Source organism: Myzus persicae, unplaced genomic scaffold (assembly GCF_001856785.1).
Source record: "Myzus persicae strain clone G006 unplaced genomic scaffold, MPER_G0061.0, whole genome shotgun sequence".
NCBI classification, from domain to species: Eukaryota; Metazoa; Arthropoda; class Insecta; order Hemiptera; family Aphididae; genus Myzus; species Myzus persicae.
This window is the reverse complement of record NW_019104255.1, coordinates 397,991-424,114: the sequence shown is the minus strand read 5'-3', so window position 1 is coordinate 424,114 and position 26,124 is coordinate 397,991. Positions and strand designations below refer to the sequence as shown.

Genomic DNA, 26,124 nt, shown 5'->3' with positions numbered 1-26,124 from the left:
ATTATTTATTACCTACCTGCTTAATATTTCAAATCATCGATGTATATTATATTTTTGTTATTGTTATATCAGTTATATTATGTACATTGTAAATGTGAGAAACACGTCATCACTGACCACAACAGAGTACCTGAGCACAGAACTACAGACCAATGTGCTGATGTCTGTGAAATAACGAATAAAATATAATCTACTGTAGCCCGTAGTGGCGTAGTGAACCTATACAATTATTAATATAATATTATATAGGTAGTGTTCAGTGTTATCTCGCAGTGTAAGACACTAGAATACTAGATGATACTGCAATTTTGTCAACATGTTATTCACCAAATAATAATACACATATAAGTACAAATAACGTAGGTAGTGAAATAGTTTTAAAGAATACCTACTGCAGTAGGTAATTGATTGTTACCGGAGTCCATAAGTTTCACATTCATTCGAAATTCAATGCTGTTATTATGTGATTATATGTGAAGTGTTATTACTTATTATTAATGTATCGTGTTTCACTGTTACTTTAAACATTATTATTACAGAAAACAAGTTAAATGTATTTTTCATAAATTACAGTTGGCACATCGCATTTGTCAAATAAAAGCAATATCGTCAGTAATAATAAAAGGTAACACGTCAATTTTTAAATCAAACACAAGGTTGTTTAATATTTATTTCAGAAACCACCGGTAGTAGATCTTTGTGCTATCGAATTATTCTGTTCTACATACCTACTAAACCAACTTGAAAACAGTTATAAGTCATAACATAATATAGAGTGTTCCAAAAACGGATTTTATACCTAACTTTGTTTATGTTTTACGCCTAAACTTTAAAAAGTACAAATATACTTTAAAAATATTTTTTTTCGGATATTTTATAAGACTTTAAACAGTAAAGCCTAGAGGGATGACAGAGTTAATATTCTTAGGAAATTTAAATTAATGGGTTGAAACTAATTTCTAGCTTACTAGCCAAACAATCTATAGCACACAGAAAAACATACAATTCAACAATTTCTAAACCCTAGATCATAGTTATATCTTATATACTTCAAGGCCGCCTGCAGTGGGGGAAATGGGGCCTTGTTTTTGCCCGCTTTAGATGGCATACTCTAAATTATTTAACTGGAAAATACTTCTGAGGGTGGCCTTGTTATATTCATTACTAATGAATCGCGGGAAAAAAAATTCCCCATTGATGATACTTTCGGATTTTTAAGCAGTATATATACTCAAAATAAAAGTAATTTCAGGATTCTAGAATTCAAAATAATGAAATAAATGTTGAAGACTTCCCAACAGCCATAGCTCATATAACTTCAGAAACAGTTGTAATGACTAGGTAATCTTATAACTACATTTCCTAATTTATATACAATTATTATTATTAGTATTAGGATTATAACCCTCAGTATCGTGGCTGACCAGATAATTTAATCACATAAATTACTAGAATACCAATAACATCTCATACATAACCTAAGTACATTTTAATTTATATACAAATTGTGTTATTATTATTTTTATAACCCTCGGTATCAATCCCTTGTATAATGTTATTGGATATTTTTTCCCTAGGGATTTTGTTCAACTACCTACTTTAATAATATAGGTATTAAATTATAGTAATTTATATGGTTTATAATCTAATGTTTTTTATATAGGTAGGTACCTAATATTACATCGGTACTTGTTTTATTAAACTATTTTAAATTTAAGTCAACAGATAACAGTACGCGATGTTTGCAGCTATTTAAATCTAACTTTTGTCTTATTAAATTTAGTATAATTATTAATATAAAATTGGGGTGAATACAATTTCATGGTGAATAATGCATTAAATATACTAAGTAATAAAAGATTTAGTACTCAACAACCTAACAACGAGCTTTGTTTTAGGTGTTAAAACACCATTATCCCTCAATTGTACTTAAGCAAAAAATATAAATGTAATACATATTATATGCTTAACATTTCTACAAAATATATTGTCAAATGATTTTATTTCATATTTGCTATTATCTATATTAGTATGAAGATTGATGATGTAGTGTCGAAGTGTAAAGGAAATGAAGAAAAAAAATCTCCAGTGGCACTTAACTGGAGATTGACGGCCAAGTTTAATTAAATTAAATATAAATAATTTACTACCATCACATATTATTATATTATTATTATTATCATCACATATTATTTACATTTTTCTTTATATACAAACTCGATATCGTGGCATGCATTTTTTTATATTTATACAGGATAATTTTTTAAGCACACTCACCCCCATTTTTCCCTTTAACAGTACATTTATTCAAATTCTGATTTTTAGAATTTTTAATTAGACCTATAGACCATATTTCAAATTTCTGATATTTTTTGTTTTACTTAAGGAGTATCCGGTGGCGATACCAACTTCTATTTTTTAAATAAGAACCTTGCCTTTTTACTGAAAATTATTTAGCCTGAAAATTATTTTTTTGAAAACATTGATGTATCTAAATTAAAAGTCTAATGAGTAGTTTCTGAGTTATTAAAATGTTTACACTTAGGATAATAATTCTTAAAAGTAGTTTTATAAAAATAAAAACTATATAAAATATCAGATGAAATATTTATTATACTTGGATCATTTTTACAAATTATTTATATTGATAAATCAATAGTAATTGCTATTTTTTTCAAACCATCTAATCCCCCTATCTACTTAACCTTGAATTTTGATTTAGATACATCAAAATTCTCAAAATAAATACCGGCTCAATAATAAAAAATCAAAAAGGGTGTTCCTATGTAAAAAACTGAAGTTGTATTGTCACGGGATCGTCTTGCGGTAGAATTAATTTCAATGACTAAAAAAAAAGTCCTGAAGTATAGGTATTTAAAAATTCCAAAAATTTGAATTTTCATACATGGATAATTTAAGCTTAAAAATAGGATTAGTGTTCTTAAAAAAATCACACTATATATATAGTAATATTATATTTTTATTGTATAAGACACTTTTAAACATTTATATTATCATAATATATTTTTTTTCTCACAAATAATTTATTAAATTATATGAATTATATCATAGTAATAAATTATATTATAATAATATCTTATAAATTATTCATAATTAGTTAAATTTAACGTGGCCGTTAAATGTTAATCCTCAGTATAATGCCACTGAGCATTTTTGTCCAACTACCAGTGTAAAGGTCACTAATTATATATTAATATAAAATTAAAACACCTAAAAAATTCTGTTAACGAGCCTGATTATAATTATATGTTATACCTATGTGTATTGAACACACAGTGCACCTATATATGTATACATATACATATTATATTGTATATATATATGTATTTGAGGTATAAACCTTAGATATAATAAGCCATTAAAATTTAAAACTATATAATATTATTTAGGCATATACATTATATACCTACATTATACACGAGTAAAACAGTGTACACGAACATAAGTCACAACATATAAGTTAAGTTCGATATTTAGGCCTGTATTTTAAGGAATCTTTAATGGTCAGTTACCAAATTAAAATGTCGGTTCTATTAAATGATTTGAATTAACCAAGTACGCATATACTGTAAGTCTGTAGATGTGCCGGTGTTCTGCGAAATTCATCGACATCAATATAAATCTATTTAAAACCAATAAATATTGTAGATACCTAAAATATTATTATAATATATGATATTTAAAATCAGGAATGAAAAAGATCATTATACTAATTATACTTGGTAATTCAAATCTGTCAATGAGCAATGATTAATGAGTAAACTAAATACGTTATAACATGATGTTAATAATAATAACCTTATTTTATCAGCTTGATACAAGTTTTTAGTTATTCCTATATACTTTAACGGTTTATACAAAATTGATGTAGAAAATCTAATAATACCATCCTCTAATATCATAAAATCATAAGCGTGATTAGACATCATCCGGAGCGGCAACTTATACCTTAATGAACCAAAAAAGGCAGTATTTTTTTAAAGCTCCCCCTTTCGGCTTACCAATTAAATATTTGGATAATTTTAAAAAGTTTGAATTACCTATCTACTAAACTCCGAAAATATTATTCATTTAAAACCCTGCAGGATTACACCGCCTAGCTATAAATCGAAAAAATAACGCAACAATTATATAATATCCAATAATAGATGATGCGGACCATAGTACCAAACCGTAGACTGTCTCAAGTCTTTATAGAATAAGTTTTTCCGAAGTGGCAACATAAATCTTTATATAAGTACATTTTAAAAAGTAATTTTAAGTTATAACAATACATGATTGACATTTTTTTTTAAATAAAAGTTGTATCCCGTCCGTAGATTTACAACTAGGTTAATCTGTGACTTTTGAAAATTGCAGGGGCAACCCAGGCACCCTAGGCGCCACCGTAGACACGCCCATCGCTTATGCATAAAATATAAATCATCAAATTAATAATAAAATCTATTAGTTGATTTTTTTAAACTTACCTCTAAGGCTCTTCTACATAATCAAAAAAGGTAGTATAAGCAATAATAACAATTGTAGTATAAATATCAAAAATAAAAAGCTCGGATTTACCTCGTCAACATTTTATTGTTTTGTAATATTCCATGCGTGTCGCAGTAACCTTATCTCTATTATACGAGTAGTTTGTAACTATTGAAGGTATCACGTGTGAATTATGTGATGTACTAATGTGTCATGTGTAAAATATATCGATGGCTTAGGGCTTAGTGGTTATATCCTATACATGTATACATTATAGAACAGTCAAAATACACTATTTTAATGTGATAAATAATAAATATTAAATCATCTATATTTTTTAATAATATGTAAACAGTACCGAAATCACAATTTATAAATTATAATGAATTCAAATTCTGTATCCACAACACAAGCATTAAGCTTATATGGGAGTTTTGCAGCTTGCGTTGCAATTTATTATATCATATGTAGGTATATTGTTGTTTTGTAAGAAATAAAGATTATAATTATTATTGTTATGTAATTGGTCACTTCTATAGTAGTAGTTTACAAAACCACAAAATCGGACATTGCTGCTCATAAGGTTAGGTTAAGCTCAAAATATTTTCAATGGCATTAATACACTATTAAAAGCAACTAGAAATGTGACTGACCTATTATGTCCGGTGTCCACTTATAAGTTTGGGAGCAGATGAATATAAAATTCTGCTTTTGAATAATCTTTGTTGAATTTTCATTAATTTGAGTGATTTTCTGAGAAAGTTGAATAAATATTATAAAAAGTTAAGTGCCTCTGGACTTGTTAAGAAGGCGCTGGTATGCTACCCGTGGATTTGTTGTCTCCGCCTTACACACGTACGACTTGACAAATGTTCGTTCACTAGTTTTAATGGTGTACTGACGTAATGTTATAGTTTTGATATTGGAGTGAATTTACCTATTATCAACAATTAATGTGCTTAAACGTCAGCTTTTATTCGATATTTTAATTTTCAAATAAAATATGAACATTTTTAATTGGTAATATTTAATATACCTATCTTGAAAATTTAAGTTTTTAAAATATTCTTAAATACAGATAATGTTCTTACATAAAGATTTGAAAATAGATAAATTAACTATTATATTAAAATTAACATCACACTATTATCATTAGTGAACAAAAATTTGCTATGTTATACGTGTGTGAGCCGAGGGTATACTACCAAAAAGTCCTAGTAAGAAAAGTCAGAGGCATACAAATTCCGTGATGGTGAAAAAGTCCGGCACATATAATTAGGTGAAAGGAAAAATATGATGCGATGCTCAATCAAATTTCTAATTAGTATTAATAATATAAATTGTAAATAAATTATATACATGACAAAATTAATAAATAATCTTGTAGGTACCAATATTGGCAAAATATTCTCAAAATATATTGGTTAAATATTGTTAAACATACATGTATACCGAAATTTTCTTAGTTAAGATAGTTAACTAGATAGTTAATACTTAAATAAACTGAAAAATCATTAAAATATATTACGTATATGATGGTAAATGGTAATGATACTAAGTAGGTACCTAATTATAATCATTGAATTTTTTTTTTAAATTTATTATTTTAAATATTGTTACATAATATATATACCGGACTTTCTTACCTCAGATTTTTTTATTCTGAACTTTTGAGGCTCAGGACTTATCTATTTCGGACTTTTTATGACTCGGAGTTTTTTACTTCGGATTTTTTAAGGCGATTCGCGCGTGTGTAAGATGGAGACAACAAACTTATGGATAGCATCTTCTTAATGTATTATATAGCGGTAGTGCGGTACGGAACATAAAGTAAATAATACAGCGGCATAGACCCTCGATGAAATTTCTTGAAAAATATATAGCTGAATTGGTTAGGTTGGGTGAAAACTAAATTACCATGAAAATTTAAAAATACTTTCAGTCTCTGTAAATATGTATTAATGTAAATGAAATTTGTATAACAGTTACTGCAAATGTTTAAAATGTTAATATTATATATGGTACCTGGACGTCCCCCCCCCGTCCCTACCCTTGCTCCCCCCCGGGAATCTTAACGGCACTGGACGTCCCCCCCAGACNCCCCAGACTGAGACGTTTCCCCTCGACTCAATATAACTTTTTTTTACACATAATAATAGGTTTGAAAATAGGTTCTTTGGATTTACCCGAAATATACGATCATCATAATATAATATCATTATATCATATCGCCATATGGGCATCTATCGTTTATCATCATTCACGTTATTTATTTACTACCCAATTTAATGGGTAATGATTGATAAACCTACGTCAAATTATCTAAACTATTAACAACATTTTTTGCTTTTATGTCTCTTAGTAGTTAATATAGTTCGTAACATTGCGTATCATTCAAATATTTGGCTTTTTATTGAAGTTCTACAGATGAGCAACTCAAGTGCATCAATCAAAATTTTAAATTATAAAGCAGGAGCTTTTCGTTATAATTTAGATAAAGATGATAGGTTAAAAAAGTTATGTGAAAGTTTTTCAAATGATGATATTTAAAATTTTTTAATTTCAGTGAGCTATCTTACCAGAATACAAAAATAATAATATACATTTATACAATTATATTTATTATATTATTATTTTATTATATTCATTATATTTATACATTAATTTAATCATTTGTACATTTATTTATTTGCATTGTATATTATTGTTATTTAATATTTATTTATTTTTGTCCGGGGGGGAAACGTTCATTTTATCAGGGGGAAAGGCACGGGGGGGAACGTCCTAGATTCTTATATATATACCCACCCACTGGTCATAGCAGACATCTGTTAACACCCCAAGTATAGTTTTTATTCTTTAGTCAGTTTTACCTTTGTCTATATTAGGTACCGAAACTCTTTCACCTATTTTTGAAGGAGTTGAGAAGTATATTAGATTAATTGATCGGAACGTCGTTTTTTAATTTTTATGTCTTTCAGACATAACGTTCTTTTGATTAACCTCTATACATTTGTTTCAATTAGTTGTTATTATCAATGTCACAGTGTCTGTCTACGATGATACCATTATTCAATATAATATATTACATTGACACGTTGTAATATTTTTGATTAGGTAAGTATCTATCTTATTTTATAAGCTGCCTTTAGGTAAGGTTAATCATAGCTTCGTTGAATATTAAAATTGTTGGTACTATATACATGGTACTATTATTATATATTTTGTATAATGTGCATACCTACTATTGTTTACTCTGTTACTCACAGCGTGTTTGCCTGTACTAATTTGGTTAGTCATCACACTTCGTCAAGCGTTGGCAACATCAAGATACACCTGACATTGCAGTCTATGCAGTGTTTGATACTTCGAACGTATTTCAGTATTGCGTTAGCAGACGTCACAAAAACGGTTTGATCGAGATTTAAACAACACGTCAGATGCTGCAGAGAACAATATCGGCGATCGTCTTCTTCAGCCTAGAGCAGGGTTCCCTGTTACTGCAGAGCTACATGATCAGCTGTGTACTTGTATCGTGTGGCATTCATCGTATTATGATTGACATTATTATAATTATCATAATATCGTATCATTTGCTAACCATGACCTACCAGGAAATTCCAGAGTTGAGCTGAGCTCAACTTTTGGGCACGACACGACGACGTATAGCTGTGAATCCGCGCGTCATAAATTATGACTTATGACTCAAGAGTCATGATGAGTCATGACTGATGATGGAAATTATCGTGATTATCATTTATCGCAATTTAAGCCACTATCGAGGTGATAACCGCGTCCATATGGTCTAGGTAGGTAGTTACGTTACCCGTGAGTGAGTAACCACGATATTTTACATTGAATGGTCCGTCTTTCCCCACACATCAGACAAGTCGTCCGATTCTCAATAATTCCTCTGATACATTAAATCGATATTTCTCCTCCCCCACTTTGACATAACCTTCGCAACTGCTAACCTCGGAAATTGTCACGTCTTTGTTAGTGAGTCCGAAAAAAACGCGGTCGTTGTAATACAGGTGGTTGACCTATTTCTTTGCATCCACCGTGGAGTTAAGTGCGTAAAGCAGCCATACTGAACCTGCGGCCCGCCAATGGTTTATATGTGGCCCAAACAGAACTCATTGAATTAATAAAAAAATATCGACTTAATCGGCTTACTGATTCACATCTTGACGACTTGTTAAGAGTAGCATGCAGCAACTACAAACCAGATTTATCCAAAATAGTTAAAGAATTATCTCAATATCAAAATTCACACTAATTTAAAATAAATATTTAATTGTTTTGCAATAAATTTTCTAATGTTGTACACAATATAAAAATGTATTTTTAGTTTTTTTTTTCTGTTCCGTTCATTTAGACTTACGGCCCGCGTAATATTTTAAAATATTTCAAGTGGCCCAAATGAAAAAAAGGTTGAGTATAGCTGCCGTAAAGAGTTGTGTTGTCCTATGACATTTTGGAGAAACAAGAGTGAAATTTATACGAATCTATAGTCTGTAGAATTCTGTACTCGCGTTCGCGAGTCCCATCACTTCCGGCCCGCGTTTATAGTTTCCCGAATATTTCCGAGGGCAGTGTGTCAAGGCATGACGCACGATTAGTCACGTATATAATATGCATGTATAATGAACATTATTCACATGTGCCTCGTACTAAGACGCCATTATAGTATTATACGACCATTATTTACCATTTATTGTCGTTGCACATATAATAATTATATATAGTATGTTGGTAGTGGCGTACACCACAGTACACAAGTGTGGATGCCCCCTCCCCCCCCATCTTGATTTTATTTCACTACATAAAAACGTGGAAATGTTCTTATGAAACAACAATAGCTATATGGTTTATTATTTTTTTAAACGTTCGTAATAGTCCAAAACTCTAAATAAGATTTTTACGAAAAGAAAAGCTGGACAATTTGGAAAAACTGAAAGTCCTTTTTCTCATAAGAATGTATAATTTTTTGTTTATAAACGGTTGCCATATTCCACTGGTTACATAGGTATAATACAATTGCTATTATAATAACATATTTGGATATCATTTTAACCTATAATACTTTGATTATTTTTTACCAAAATGGTAATCTATAATAATAGGTAATCCTATAAATCTATAATAATATAATCGAACATGTCGTGACTAACTGACTCACTGACTAATCATCATAGACTATATGATAGCTAGATTTGAAGTTTTCACGGTACCATAGGGTTTTCCAAAATTCTTACTTTAAAAAGATTTTATCAAAATTATTTTGAGATTCATGCTCATAGTATAGTAGAATTTTTTTTTTGTTTATAAATTATTGTCATTGATTAAATATTATAATAGTAATAGAGGAAAATAGTGTAATTAGCACTTTATATGTTGTAAATAAAGGTGTAATAATAATTTTATTAAGAAAATTCTCTACATAATAATCTTATTATTAGTATTATTATCGTTTAATACTATATAGTGCAGGGGTTCTCAAGCTTGTATAGACACTGTACCCTTTTGTATTAATACAATTTTTTGGGTACCCCTTCTAGGTAACTGAATAAAAAAATATTTTCTCTATTTAAATTTAAAGGTTTTTGGCCGGAATCGAACTGCCCAAAAATGTTGAATACCCCCAAAGGGTACGAGTACCACAGTTTGAGAACCGATGCTATAGTGTACCTATACTATCCATGCAATTGTTCTCTCCGCCATACACACATATGACAGCAAATGGTCGTTCACTAGTTTCAATGGTGTACTGTTATAGTTTTGATATTAGAGTGAATTTAGTTATACTCGAAAATACGAGTACTCGAATTAAACCGAATACTCAAAGTCAGTGGTGTACACGGCATTTTTCATTGAGGGAGCCGGGAGGGGGTTGAAAATTAATAATAATAATTTTATTTTTAATGGACCAGTCTAATGAGTAATGACAGACTAATGTCAGACGTTTAAATGAGATATAGTATTTCGACATTTTTGTACAACTTCACTTTTCTAGTAGAAAAAATGCTCTGATCATCAATTTGTATGGACATTTTTGATAGCAAATTGGATCTAGTAAGTACTTTGGCCTTTGGGAGGTCAAAATTAAAATTTCTCAATACCTTTTTTAAATAATTGGTAGAAAAACAAAAAATTGTTATTATCCTTGGTCGAACCACCTTCACTTAGATTGTTTGATGAATAAGTATTAGTTTTTATTCAGAAGATGTAGATAAAAAGTTATTTGTTTGGTAAAAATTAAAATTAAACACAAGGTTTGATTTATAGGTTCTTATTATAACTATTTGTTTCAAAACAATGTCATCTAGTAATTGTACAAACTGTAAAGGAATATTTCTACAATAGGCTCAAATGATGTAGTGGGTGTATAAAAATGATTAGAAAAAATAAAATAAGACAAAATTAATTTAATTGAATATACAAATTTTAGATAGAGGGCTTGTGTGAAGACGTGAAGTGGTCATCCGCTAATGGAATTGTGGTTTTACATACCTATACCTACTAGATACTTCATATAAACTAACAATAATCTATAATAGAACTGTGTTTTAAATTTTCAAATAAGTACTAGAGTAATTTTGAATATTCATGTCTGTAGATAATTTTGCAAATATTCGATCAATTTTAAATTCTGTAGTACTCGAAAATGTTTGAGTTACTCAACAATTTCGAGTAATACCAGGTCTCTTAACTTTTGGTCTCGACTCGACTCGTTTTCGAAAAAACCACTGCCGCATAACTCTTACATATTTTATGGTAGGTATAATATCATAATAATATATTGTATAAATTTATTATATAATCGACTCCGGGTCGGTGCACAGATCCGCGGGCAGCTGCTAAAATATGATGTCTGAACTGCACTACTGCGGTAAAAACGCGTATGGGTCGTTCGCGGCGGCGGCGTGGGCCGCTACGACTACTTGCTTGCAGCACGCCCGTCGCCCCGTAATCTAGATCACGGTTTCACATATTTTCCCCATAACCCCATTCCGTGTCCGATTTCCGACGCCGCCGCCGAGGATGTAAATAACAACAACACTGCCCCGGCAACGATGGTGGGGACAGCGGCGATTGATGGTTGGAGAGTGAGGGGCGGCCCGGTGTGCGTTGTTTTGTCTGGTCTGACGTCCGTGTCGACGCCGACGCCGCCGCCACCGACCGTCGTGGTGTGCGTGTGCGCTCGTTTGCGTGAGCGAGTGTTTATTGCGCATTTGCTGAGGACCGACTGCGTTGTATTTTACTATTTTATAGTTTTGTGTGTACGCGCGCGAAGCACATCGCACTTGTCTGCGACGTATCTATATGCGGCGTCCTATAATATTGTATTATAGTTGAACTTTATAATATTTATTATTGTCGTAACGCGTAACAACATCGTACGATATTTTAGAAACATTGTTATTAAAAAATATTACAAAGTACTGTTGTATTTGAACATATTTTTTACATTTTCCGAAACCGTGTCCGAGTGCATCACAAAATCCGTACGTCCGTTTTTGTCATTGCTGTTACATATTTTTCCGTACTGCGAAGGTGTGCGATTTCACGTACGAATGTACTATTTTTTTTTTTTAATTTAATCGATAGTCAAAAATAAATAATATACCTAGGTGGTTTACGTTACGTCTGATATTTTTATTGAATCATTGTATATACTTATTTATGTATAGTATTGTATAATATTGTTTATTTGCGAACACGAATAATATTATTCACAAATCACAAATATAATTATATATACGTCATAAGTACGTATTATCGTAATACTGTAATTGTATACGACTGTAGCAGACGGCACAAACTTTAGTACTATAGTCCATAGACCATAATAATACACAAACACAATATTATTAAAATAGTGTGTGCAAATAATATACGATCAGTAATAATAATATTGAAGAGAATAGAAAAAAACGTGACATACGCATGGTGTATGGTAATGGTATAAACGTTGCGAGAATATTATTACCTACACCGATACGTATATTATCTGATATAATATTCTCATTCATTAAAACAGCCGAGTGCATATAATAATAATAGTAATAATAATAATAATAAAATAAACATCGATTTCGTGGACGGTCGGTCGTGTCACGTCGCCGCCGTCATCGCCGCCGCCGCCGTCATCGTCGTCGTCGCCGTACTATAAGTCCGTACTCCGTAGTCGCGTTTTACCCGTACACCATATACAATAATAATCATAATATTTTAAGCGATAATAATATTTAATATAACATTATTGTTATTTATTCGTCGTGTACGACTAAACACAACGACAACACAATATAGGTAATAACGAAAAACCACCGACATCACAATATCGTACCCAGTGCATTATACAGTATTGTATTATTATAATTATTATTATTAATTGTTTTTCTTATTAAAAAATAATAATAATAATAATAATAATATTATAATATTAGCAGTTGGTAATTAAATAAATAACATTAAAATATATTATAAAATCGCGTTCGCGTGTGACTGTGTTGACGAATCCGGGTTTTTCCGTTATGATATTATTTCGCGTTGTTTTGATCGCATCGGGCTCCGGTGTCATTGACCTTTTCTCCGCGGTGCGTGTTGTGTTGACAATGGCGGAGCGACGCGCTTGCTGTGCGCATTTTTCTGTTAAAAACGTCCTCCGCTGAGGGCAATATTCTAACGTTGCTCAGTTAATGCTCAGTTTTCGCGATCGTTTAGTGACAACGTATCATTTGCTCCGATTTATCGTAATATCATATGCGCAACGACCGTGTCGAAGATAAACGAATTCAGTGGGCCGTATTGTAGTTGTGTTGCGCATTCGGTGTAATAATATTATATTTTATTATCATACGCGTACTGCAAAAACTGCAGAGTGTAACGACGGAGAGTGGTCAACAAATTCATATTAAAATACTACTAGTGTGCGCGACAGTGTATTAAATAATATTTCATCGTTCCTTCGATAATATTATTGTGAATCGTCGTCGCCGCCGTTGTTGTTTTTCTGTGCCGCCGGGTCGAGTGTTTTTCTGATCTAAACGAAAAAAACAAGTGTGTGCTCGCGCCCCGCCGCCGCCGCCGCCGCGTTCCCAACAATTGAACAACGGATAAGTGCGTCACTACAACACGGATTTAGGAGGTAGGTACTGCACAGACACACAGCACACACATTATACAATATCATAATATAATATTATTATCTACCCACACACCGGTTGTAGGGTGCAATAGATCCAACAGTGTCTGATTATTATAGTAAATACAATTAGGTACCTAGTAAATAATAATATTATGTAAGACGGGCGTCGGACGTGTAGGTCATACATGGCTACGCATAGGTGTCTACAACTGTAATGTGTTTGTGTTTGTGTGCGTGCGCGGTCGAACGTCGAAATCTATAAAAAAAAACACCTACAATTTATTATTAATAACAACTGTAGTAGTTATGAATGAATGAGTGACATTGGTGGAGATGGTCAAATAATAATTGTGCAGTTGTGTTCATAAACGCTATCCCTGCGTTAGGCGTCCCACGTTAGTTTGGCGTTTGAAAACTGATAAAAGGTGTTACGTTTGTTTTTGTTATTGACGAAATCAATTAATAGTAAAAAACTGTTTAGTAGTGCGGAAGAACATTTTGTTCCAATGAAACAAATCGCCGAGTTCTTTGGTCGAAAAAATAAAATCCTGCATTTTTTTTCTCCGCGATGTTTGTCGTGATAAGTAGTCAGTGCAAAATTATCAGCACTGATAAGAAATTTATTATGTGTGCCTACTATTATATACATTTATGACTACTATAGTTACTACTTACTACGGCTATTACTACTACGACTACCTACAACCAACTATTATTATTAACCATTGATTTCGTGGTGTTTCAATAATTGTGAATCAAGTGTGCACACCACTTTTCGATCGGCTCTACTTGCGGTCTGTTTTTATTCGCAATTTCTTTACTGTCCACCGTTGTTTTTATTGTTCGTATAGAAGTACCTATCCGATTTACATCGGTGTGCAGTACCTGTGTGCTGTATTCCCCCGATCAAATCTCCTTGCTGGTTTACACGTAAGTGATCATTAATGTTATTACGGAAGTACTCTGCTTCGCTACTTTTCTGTTTTTTCAGTTTCTTATAATAAATCAATATGTATTCAAGAACTACATTCATATTTTAAGAACCTTTTTAGTTTGTTTATCAATATTGAATCATATTATATAAGTATTAAGTATAGATTATTATTGAATTGGTTATCTCCAGAGTTATCTCTTGTTAGTCATTTCATATTTTACTGTGTATTCAATATTAGTTTTGTAATGTTTGCAATGTTTTTTTGGCTCTAGTTCTGTTTAAAACATTAATGAAATAAGTAGATATTTATTTTGTGAGTAACAACTTTTCCTTATTTGTGTGAGCCATGATGTCTTACGACTGTTATGTATTTTTAACATAGAGAAAAATGGGTATGTATATAAAAACATTTTATTTCATGATAGTCTGTATTTAATGCATAGGTATTGATAAAAAAAATAAAACATTTAGTTATTACGTTTAGTATCAATTTCTTTTCCTGTTTTTGATTAAATAAATAAGAATACACAAACAATATATGTATAATAAATTGGTTATATTTTTATAAAAATGACTTTAAAAAAATATGTTATCAACTATTAATGCATTTAAACTAGGTACTTTATAATTGGCAGCTTTATTATTATTTGTTCAGTTTTATCGTTCTGTGTGTGGCTAGGTTGTTTTACTTTTTCATTCAGGAATCTTATTAGTTTGATATGTACAACCTCTGGTACCACAAAAGTTTCTGTCTATAGGATGTTTATTAGGTTTTAACTCTGGTTTTAATCAATTATAGGTCCTTTAAAATAATTTATCTTTTATATAACTTTACTTATATGAATGTAAATATTAGGAATATAATTTCAATAATGCAAAAAAATGTCATATCAATTAATATGCATGTCAGAAAAATTATTTTAGTTTAGTAGATACACAATTCAAGTACCTATGCCATTCTAACAATCATACAACAATTTCTTTAAGTACAACAAGTATATATCATCCTATAAATTATGAATATGTAAAAAAAAAACCTCTTAGGTAATTACAAATAACTAATTTACATTTAGATTTTTTTGAGAAATATTAATGCTAGGTATATCGGACATCGGTATTCCATTCCAAAAGAGAAGTTCTACTCACTGTTCTCCTTTTCATTACTTAATTTTTAAGGGGATATTGGAAGATTTTAAAATAGACAATAGGTATTAATATTGACAATGTAATATTTATAGCAGTTAAAGAGAAGATTGGGAATTTAAAAGTTTTTGTTGTAGGTATTTATGGAGTTTGTAGAGGCGGAGTCATTCAACTTAAATTTAGAGGAATTAGGGAAAAGTATGTTAGACATGAAAAAGAAGCTAAGCACTTTCTAGAGAGATTATGATTGTTAAACATGGTTGGATTGATTTAGGAAATTTCTATATTAAGTGGTGAGAAATGAGGTAAAAGTATTTGCCTTTGATTAAGCCATAAATTCTTTGAGCAGATCCTGAGTTAGAGCTGAAGACAGACTATGGTTATGTTACACTGTAGTTAAAGGACACACAATATGTTAGATATGATAGATATGTCAGCTTCGAGGTCAACTCTGGAAACTTTGTTAAGGATATCAGCTTCCATCTTATTTATACAATAAAATAAAGTCATTATTTCTAAATCTTTATGATGTTGGTATTTATATATTATTTTTTTCATTTTAAAATATTAAATAGCAATTCCTAATGTTTAACTAGGTACTTCAAATATTAGATACCTTGGTAGATTTAGGTACTAAATATTTGTCTAAAATATTTACTTATCAATATACACAAGGATACATCATATAGATTAATATCTTTAAGCATCTTCCTATACCATATAATTGGTAATAACTAATAAGTAATAACCAAAAATAAATAAATCCTGGAAAAAAAAATTCAATACCTAAGTATGTTTCATTACATCCTTCGTAACACAATTTAACATTTTTGACTTTGAAACATTGGAAAGTGGAGATATATTTGTGTATATGATGATTTATATCTTAATCTTATAAAGGTTAGAAGGGAATTCCTCAGCAAAATGCTAGCATTTAAATTTAATAAAAATAACATGATATTTTCAAGATAAACATCATATCTTGAAATCAATTGTATATAATTTGTGTTATACATATATTGTGTATACTTACCTAACTATAGGGTGATTTTATCACTATTGTTTTTTTTAAACATAAAATAGTTACACCTACCTAGATACAAATTTTTTCTTAACAAAAACCAGATTATTTTTTACTATAAAATGTTTATTATAACTTTTGGGTTCCAATGAAAAATCTTTGATATAAGATTATATTATATGACCCAATTACTATAGAATTGCTTAATAATTTTAAATTAATTTTAGTTATAAGTCAATTTTGTTTCCTCATGGTTCTTTCTGCAGATCCCCTATTAGGTATTATTTATAATTCAACACAATAAAATAATGAGAATAGAAAATATTTTTGATTGATTTGTCAGTTTGTTCATATTTTTTTATTAGATTGTTTATATTTATAATGGGTGTTCATTTTATTAGCTAGATTGGTTTTCTTAACTCTTGAGATGGCACACGGTAAAGAGCTTTTAAAAGATTCAAAGTTTTTCATTAAATTAAACAATGTAAATTGAAACCAACTAATATAACTTTATTTAGTATGTCATGAAAGGCCAAATAATTCTAATTTTATATTGACAGATGAATCATTGTATTTAATTTAAATATATATGGTTATAATATATGGTACCTGCATTAATATAATTTGTTGATTATATATTTATAATTTTTAATATTTTATTTTAGAATATTTTTTGAAATTTTGGATAAATTTAGAATGACTGTTGTCTAGTACATATCTTAAAAACACCAGCACTTGAAGGAACTGACATTCGTCATGTTTTTTATTTATATATTTATGACTAATAGGTACCTACTAAATGTTGTTTTGACTTCTACTCTTTCAATGATTCATTAGTTCATCACATATTTATTGCATGTTATATATTTTTAAGTTTCAAACATGGTACCTACGAGTACTAAAAGATTTATATATTTTTATAAAATATAGTGAATAATAGATAATTCATTAGATTATTGGTTTAAAGTAAATTACTGATAGCATTTAGATTAGATGTTTAGCAGATTACCTTATAATTTATATTTAATATTCTAAAAAATAAATGATGAAAATAAAAGTAGGTACCTATCATCAAATATCAAAATTAAATGTTGCTTCCTGTGTTGTGTATTATTATTATTTAGATTATTCTTGTAAATTAAATACCTAATCTAAAACTGTATACTTATCATTCAAGCATGAATCAATATCAGTTATCACATTCTATTCAAACCTAGTACATAATACTTATTACTATTTAAAAAACATTTACCTTAATATATATATATATAAGCTAACATTTAGTGTGTATAATTAAATGAGGTAACAAAAAAATTTATCATAGAATACTAAAAGCAAGTAGCAACGTTATTAATGCTATTTATTATTTTCTGAGTTCATTACCAATAAAAATGATAAAATATAAAATATCCTGTTTATTTATTACAGAAACTTGTTTTTTTATCTTATCACATTCCACTGAGAATATTTTAACCATTAAACATATTATTATTATTTTTTTTACATAGTACCTATCAAGAAGCTTGTTCCATTTAGTCAAAAACAAAAATTATATTATACCTATTATGTATATAGTTTATTTTTAATATTTTTTTATGATATTTTTCAGATTAACTATGTAAAAACATTTTGTTATAATGTGCGGAGAGTGTGACAAAATACGCTGTTTACGTGACAGCTGCCCTGGTTTGGGCGGATGTCGATTATGTGGAGATTTTTCTTCCAATATTTACTATGAACATTACAACTTTTTAAGACCTTCAACTTCAACTAAATTTTCTAAAGTCAATCCAAAACATTACCGAAAACCATGGTTGATAGCATCAAAATCTGTCTGGAAGTCTGATTTTCTATGTATAGCCCTGTGGTGCGTTGCTATTCTTAGTGTTAGTCAAGCATCTGCTGAACACCAGACACAAATTACAAGTTTAGCTCCAGTAGTCACACAACCTACAAATAATAGTGGAGTGCACTTCTCAGCTGGGAGAAGTAAGTTTTGAAATTATTACTTTAAATTAGAAATACTTATAAATACATGTTTTATTTTTTAGTATGTCAAAGTAAAGATATTAGAAATAAAGCTGAGAATCTGAATGCTCTTCGTGGTTGTAGAGTTATTGAAGGATTCCTTCAAATAGTTTTAATCGACAATGCAAATGAAACAAGTTATGAATCGTTATCATTCCCTGAATTACGAGAAATTACTGGTTATTTATTATTATATCGTGTAAATGGCTTAAAATCACTTGCTAAACTCTTCCCTAATCTGTCTGTAATTCGAGGACAAGACTTATTTATGTCATATGCTATTGCAATTTATGAAATGGTTCATTTGCAAGAATTGGGTTTGTACAACTTAAGGGATGTTGTAAGAGGTGCTGTTTACATCACTAAAAACCCAATGCTGTGTTTTACACAAACTATTGACTGGATAAGAATTGCACCATCTGGAAAAGAATCACATGATATATATGTAAGTATATGAATTATAAAAATAATGAAAATTAAATACCTAACATTTTTAATATTATTAGGATAATCGTCCTGTAAATGCATGTCCTGTGTGTCCATGGACAAATGACATAAGTTGTTCTGTTTCTAATCACACTAATGAACCTTTATGTTGGAATACTGAACATTGTCAAAGAAGTAAAGTTTTATTATTAAATTATTAATTTTTGTATATTATATCATTATATAATTATTATTTTTTATTATTATTATTATATTATTATTTTTTTTAGTTTGTCCCTCGGAATGTGGCAATCTTAGTTGTACTGAAGATGGCATATGTTGTCATGAACAATGTCTTGGAGGTTGTACTGGTCCGAACCATGACGATTGTTTTGCTTGCAAGTATTTAGCAGATGAAAGGGATTGTGTGAAAGAATGTCCAGCTGAAACATTAACGGTATGTAATAATAATTTTAACAATAAGGTTGAATTTGATTTTGATTTTGAATTTTACAGTATCAAAACCGTCGTTGTATTCTGGAACGTGATTGTTATCACATGCCACGATCAAGAGACTTACAAAATGGGTTACATTTACAATCATGGAAGCCATTTAATAATAAGTCTTGTGTAATGGAATGTCCTCCTGGATTTGAGGAAGTCCCTACTGAGAATATTTATGGAAAAGTATTTAAATGTCAAAAATGTTCTGGTAAAATTTGATTCATTATAAATTAATTTAAATCATTGATTAATTGTTTAAATTTTTATGTTTGATTTTATTATAGGACCATGTCGTAAAGTTTGCATTGCAGCTAATGTAGAAAGTATACAATCTGCACAAAAATTAAAAGGATGTGTCATCATAAACGGATCATTAGAAATACAAATACGAGGTGGTAGTAAGTATTAATGTATGGTATTAGACAACTTCCTTAACTTCTTAATACTTCAAGTGTTAAGTATTACAATATTATTATACACTTTTTGAAACAAATGCTCTATCAAAATGTGAAATTCAAGCACAAAGTTGCTTTGACAATAATAAATTAATTTAGTAAACATAAATAAATGATTTATATTATAATCTAGTATCTACTCCTCTGATTCACAATCTAAAACATTAAAATAAGTTAATATTAATTATATTACCTAACAAGTTACTTGTATTACTTATAGTTACATAACGTATGTGTTTATTTTAGTGAACATTGTAAAAGAATTAGAAGAAAGCTTAAGTATGATTGAAGAAATTACTGGCTACTTAAAAGTGGTTAGATCATTTCCATTAGTATCATTAACGTTCTTAAAAAAATTACATGTCATTAGAGGAGAAACATTGGAAAGTTCAAAGTAAATATTTATTAAAATTTAGTATGTATATTTTCTAAGTTAATTAAACCTATAAAATATTTCCAAATTAAAGGTATGCATTAGTTGTATTGGACAATCAAAATTTAGTTGAACTGTGGGATTGGAGTACTCGAAAACCTGATGGCGAATTACGAATTGAACGAGGACAAATATTTTTCCACTTCAATCCAAAGCTTTGTATATATAGAATAAAGCAATTACAAACTAACTTAGGTGACAGATTTAAAAATGTAGATGATCTGGAAGTGGCACCCAATTCAAATGGCGATAAAATGGCTTGTAAAATTTATTTATTTAAATTTTTAAACTTAAAATAAATAAAAATTAATGTCTCCAGGCACAGTTCAAAAACTGAATGTATCAACAGAAGTTGTACTTTCGAATTCAGTTCTATTGAAATGGTCACCTTTTGAACATTATGACACTCGTACATTGTTAGGATATGTAGTTTATTATTTAGAAGCACCGTATAAAAATGTTTCTCTGTATGATGGTCGAGATGCTTGTGGTGGAGATGGGTAATTATAAAACTTTAAATGGACTTAATGAAAGAAGCCTAATATTTTAAAAACATGAATAAAATGAATCGTAAATTAATTTAATATTTAGATGGAAAACTGATGATGTGGAATCAACAGAAATAACTACTGATGATTTAGTTGCTCTAATAACAGGACTAAAACCTTATACACAGTATGCATATTATGTTAAAACGTATACAATGGCCTCAGAATCCAATGGTGCACAAAGTGATATAAATTACTTTCGCACAATGCCAGGAAGTAAGTTTTTTTATATAATTATTTTGATATATTTTAAGCAAAATATTTAACATTTTACAGCTCCGAGTCCTCCACAAAATCTCCGTGTAAAATCTGTAACTGCTGATAGCATAAGCATTGAATGGATGCCCCCTGCTGAACCCAATGGTGAACTTAAACACTACATCATTAAATATACATCAATTAACATATCTGGGGATTCGTTATTGAAAAGGGATTATTGCCAGAATAGTATGTATTAATTCATTTTAATTTAGGTGTCAATTAATTTTGCTTATATTATTATAATTTGATATTTAGGTCCGAATGCAAATGAAATTACTGACAATTATTCTAGTTCTGTAAATGAAATGGTTAATAATGATCAGAAAGAAAATTGTAATTGTACAGATCAACCAGAAAAAAAACAATCTAAAATTAAAGATGAACAACAAATCCAAATTATGATAGAATTTGAAAATAACTTGCAGAACATTTTATATGTTAAGACGTAAGTTTAACTAACATATAATTAGCTTTACTCCGCTTGAGATGATTTATTGATTTCATAATATCTTTTTTTAAATTAAATTACTTTTATTGTGTGATTTCTCCTTTTGGATTAGTCAAACATTTCAGTTATTCAACTTCATTATATTGTTTAGCGGAAAAGTTGGTCTAGTTGGTATTCTATTTTTTTTAAAAAAAATTTTAGTACTTTTTCTTAATTATTGGAAAACAATATAATTTTATATGCTCAATTTTCTAATTTTGTTGTCATTCAAAAACTAATAATCATGCATTTTTGACATTTTTACCAAATGTTTATGTTAGCCCTTTGTATACATTGTTTGACTTTTTTAAAGCTTTTCTTAGACATTTGAAATTTTTGATTTTTAATATAATATGTTGTTCATAAGTTATTAAATAAACAATTTAAAAAATGAGTTAATTGATAATATTCGTCAACATTTTCAATTTATAATTATTTTGTAGTTAAATATTTTCAATTTGATAGCTAAGGTTTGAAAAATTAATACAAAGTTTCTATAATGTAGTTTTTACTGAAATCCAGGGTTAGGTTAACTCAAATTTTTTTTTATACACATTTGAATTTAAAATTTTGGCAAAACTGAATATTTAAATAGTCTATTTATATCTATTTAGTTATTATGTTATAATTCAATATTCAATAATTGTGGGGACTAGAAATATTTAAATTCTTCTTAAGGTGATCAATTGCAGACAGTTACTTTAGCCACAACATACCATTCTTTCTTTTTTCCATCATACTTATCATGTTTCTATGCATTGATCTATCATTAAATTTAAATTAAACTCATTTATTAATATTACGAGGTATACTTGACTCTTATTGTATAGCAGAGCAGTTACCCACTCTTTCCTCTTTTTCGAATTTAAACATATTTTAATATGTTGAATATTTATTTTTTTAAGTAATAGCCCTAAAAGTGAGACTTCACCGAAGAAAAAACGAGATGTATCAAATTTTGATCCCCAAGAGTTTCCAAATAGTACAATTTCAAGAACCGGAATTTTATCTGATGCTGATAAAAATTTAGAAAGTATGTAGTTTATTTTTTAATAACATAATTTTATAGTATCTATTAATATATATATATGTATATTTTTTTTTTAGATGAAAATAAGAAAATAGTAGTTCCTAGTAATCAGTTGACTTTTACGCTGCATGAAAATTTAACTCATTTTACTAGTTATAATATTGAATTATATGTGTGTAGAGAATGGCTCAAAAATGAAAACAAAGAGCCTAATCAAAACATTAGTAATTGTAGCATTCAAAAAGCAATGACAACAGCTCAAACAAGCAAAAAAGGTAAACTAATATTCTAGGTTTTTATATGAAACCAACCTTATCCTTGTTCTACACTTATCAACTGTTGTTTTTATTGTTTTGATTATATAAAATCTTTCTTAGGCGATTCATATTATGTAAATTAGTGTTAGGGGTTGAAACCAACATACATTTATTACTTGTATTTATTTTAATACTATAAAATATTTTGACTTTTGAGCAATAAGAAAATTTACTCAAATTGGTGACCTACTTGGTTTTGCATATCAAATTGAGGTATGTTTTAATTGTTTTAAATTTGAACTGTCCAATTCAGCTACCGTAGCTTTAAAAAAAAGTATGTAGTATTCGAATTCTTGACAAGAAGTTACTCATTTTGTCATGATATAACATATACATTCTAAGTGTAGATAGATTTTCAAACATGAACTTTAAAATAACTCACTTTCCAATTAAGCCTGACTGCCAAATTCTGACTTATATTATTTATTTATAGCAACAAAATAAGCTAACCTTACCTGACAGTAAACCCATAAAAGTCAAAATATCAAACAGAATCCAAGATTTTCATTATTTTCTTAACTCTCTTATTATAAAGTTATTTTGAATTGTTTTTTAATTTTAGAATCTGCTGATAGAATTGATCCCTTAACTGTTAAAGCTGTTAACACAAATACAACCAGCCCAGGTTCAATTAAAATATTCTGGAAAGAGCCTGAAGTTTCAAATGGACCTATTGTTAGCTATCAGTTAGAATACAAAAAAGTTGGAGATCATGTAATATTAATAAATATATATATAATTTAAAAATGTATTAACTTTAAAACAAAACATAAATGTATTAATTTATTTTTGGTATTTAAATAGCTTAATCCACCTGTTGTTTGTATAACCAGACAGCAGTATCAGCAATCTGACTTTTCACATACTTTATCAAATGTAGCACCTGGAAATTATAGTTTTCGATTACGTGCAAGGTCTTTAGCTGACTATGGGGAATTTACACAATATAATCATTTTGTAATTCCAGTAAGTATTTATTTGGATTATAGATTATTTATTATTTATTATTCATTATTCATTATTCATTTTATATTTTAAGGAGGCTCTTTCGATTACCACTCCTCAATTGATGTTTATTATATTCATGGTTATTGGAATGATTGGCGCTGTAATCATGTTGATATTCTTTGTTTTACATCGTTATTATAAAAATAAATTGGCCTCAACAAGATTATTTGTCACATGTAATCCGGATTATGTTAGTTGTGGTGAGTTTAATTATTAATGATAAATTATTCAATAACACATGTTTATTATATAGTTTTAATTACTGATGTTTGTTCTGTAGAATATCAAACTGATGAATGGGAAATTCCTCGTGACGATGTTGAAGTTTTAGAGCCATTGGGTCGGGGTTCTTTTGGCATGGTATATCGTGGTAAATGGAAGAAAAAAGAGAATGAAATTGTACCATGTGCAATCAAAACAGTTACTGAAAATAACAATATGATGGTTCGACATGATTTTCTTTCAGAAGCTAATGTTATGAAGTAAGTTCAAACATCAACTAAATCGTTTTATAATTAACTGTGCAAAACAAAGCCATAAATATGTTAAATGTTAAATGTTTTTTTTAAATTCATTTTTATTACAATGTATCATTGTACAGGGAATTTTGTTCAGCTCATGTTGTACGCTTATATGGTGTTGTATCACAAGGTCAACCAGCATTTGTTCTAATGGAATTAATGCCCCAAGGTGATCTCAAGTCATATTTGCTTAAACATCGTCCAGAAATGACTACTGATCCTTCTCTTAAACCTCCAACATTAAGGGTATTTAATTTTTTTAAGCATATATAATAATTTGTCTTTTTATTTTTATAAATTATGTAATAAATATCTATGTAAATATTTATGTATTCTTTTTTTACAGGATAATTTACGTATGGCTATTGAGATTGCAGACGGAATGTCATACCTTTCATTCAAAAAATATGTTCATAGAGATTTAGCAGCTAGAAATTGTATGGTTAGTGATAATAATATAGTTAAAATTGGAGACTTTGGTCTTACAAGAGATATTTATCAGACAGATTATTATAGAAAAGGTAAATGTTTATTTTATTGGTTAATCTTTTTCATATTTTTATTGAAATATACATTGAATTTCAGATTCTGAAGGTATGATGCCAATCCGATGGATGGCCCCAGAAAGTCTTCAGTCCGGTCTTTTTACTTGTTTTTCTGATGTCTGGAGTTATGGTATAGTGTTATGGGAAATGGTGACCTTAGCAGCTCAACCATATAGGGTAAATAATTCGAATATAATTTGTATTTTACAATTATTAATGGTTGGATAATGTTTTAGGGGGAGATTGACAAGAATGTCATATCTTATGTTAGTAGTGGCGGTATTATGGAAAAACCAGACAACTGCCCTGATATTATATATGATTGTATGAAGCTTTGTTGGCGCTTTAAAGCTTCAGAACGTCCTACATTTGCAGAAATAGTGAAAATGTTCTTGCCATGTGCTCGTCCAGATTTTGCACAAACATCCTTTTTTCATAATGAATTACAGTCTGAAACACAACGACTTGATGTGTCTGAAAATGGTATCACAGAAACAGAGTCTTTGGAGAGGGAGCGTAAGCAAATTGAACGAGACCAGATTACGACAGCATTAGAAAATCAAGCACATTATTGGGGAGGGTCATTGCCTGTTGAACGGTTAGCACCAAAAGCAGATCTGGAAGAAGATGATGATGATGAAGAAGATTCAGATAATGAGTTGCAACGGTTACATATTGAAAACTTTGCATGTAAAAGGCCACCTAACGGATACATGTCCATACATAATGGTAATGGTATAAATACCACTATATGCTGACCGTAATTTTATTATTATTATTATTATTATTATTATATATATATTTTTTTTTTAATAGAA

At 29.3% G+C, this 26,124-nt stretch overlaps 1 protein-coding gene across 4 annotated transcripts; it reads left to right on the top strand.

Moving 5' to 3' along the window:
* Positions 1-408: 408 nt before the first annotated feature.
* Positions 409-26,124, top strand: LOC111040474 (insulin-like receptor). Of its 4 annotated transcripts, none has more exons than XM_022324406.1 (23): positions 409-625; positions 18,353-18,732; positions 18,795-19,216; positions 19,278-19,392; positions 19,488-19,654; positions 19,714-19,909; positions 19,986-20,099; positions 20,403-20,550; positions 20,624-20,850; positions 20,909-21,089; positions 21,181-21,353; positions 21,414-21,584; positions 21,654-21,843; positions 22,791-22,918; positions 22,993-23,190; positions 23,795-23,946; positions 24,037-24,198; positions 24,272-24,440; positions 24,521-24,722; positions 24,842-25,007; positions 25,108-25,282; positions 25,347-25,483; positions 25,543-26,124. In XM_022324406.1, exons 2-23 carry the CDS (start codon positions 18,381-18,383, stop codon positions 26,062-26,064), a joined length of 4,467 nt encoding a protein of 1,488 aa, XP_022180098.1. In that variant the 5' UTR covers positions 409-625; positions 18,353-18,380; the 3' UTR covers positions 26,065-26,124. The 4 variants fall into 4 exon arrangements, with proteins under 4 accessions (XP_022180098.1, XP_022180097.1, XP_022180095.1 ...); XM_022324405.1 differs by lacking the exon at positions 409-625 and adding an exon at positions 11,739-12,048; XM_022324403.1 differs by lacking the exon at positions 409-625 and adding an exon at positions 12,194-13,645.

What these genes read in the sequence shown, in the direction of transcription:
- LOC111040474 (XM_022324406.1), top strand. Translation starts at nt 18,381, where the DNA reads ATGTGCGGAGAGTGTGACAAAATACGCTGTTTACGTGACAGCTGCCCT. An exon ending in CTTTCGCACAATGCCAGGAA is followed by an intron (nt 21,354 to 21,413) that starts GTAAGTTTTTTT and finishes AACATTTTACAG; the next exon opens with CTCCGAGTCCTCCACAAAAT. An exon ending in TCCGGATTATGTTAGTTGTG is followed by an intron (nt 24,441 to 24,520) that starts GTGAGTTTAATT and finishes TTTGTTCTGTAG; the next exon opens with AATATCAAACTGATGAATGG.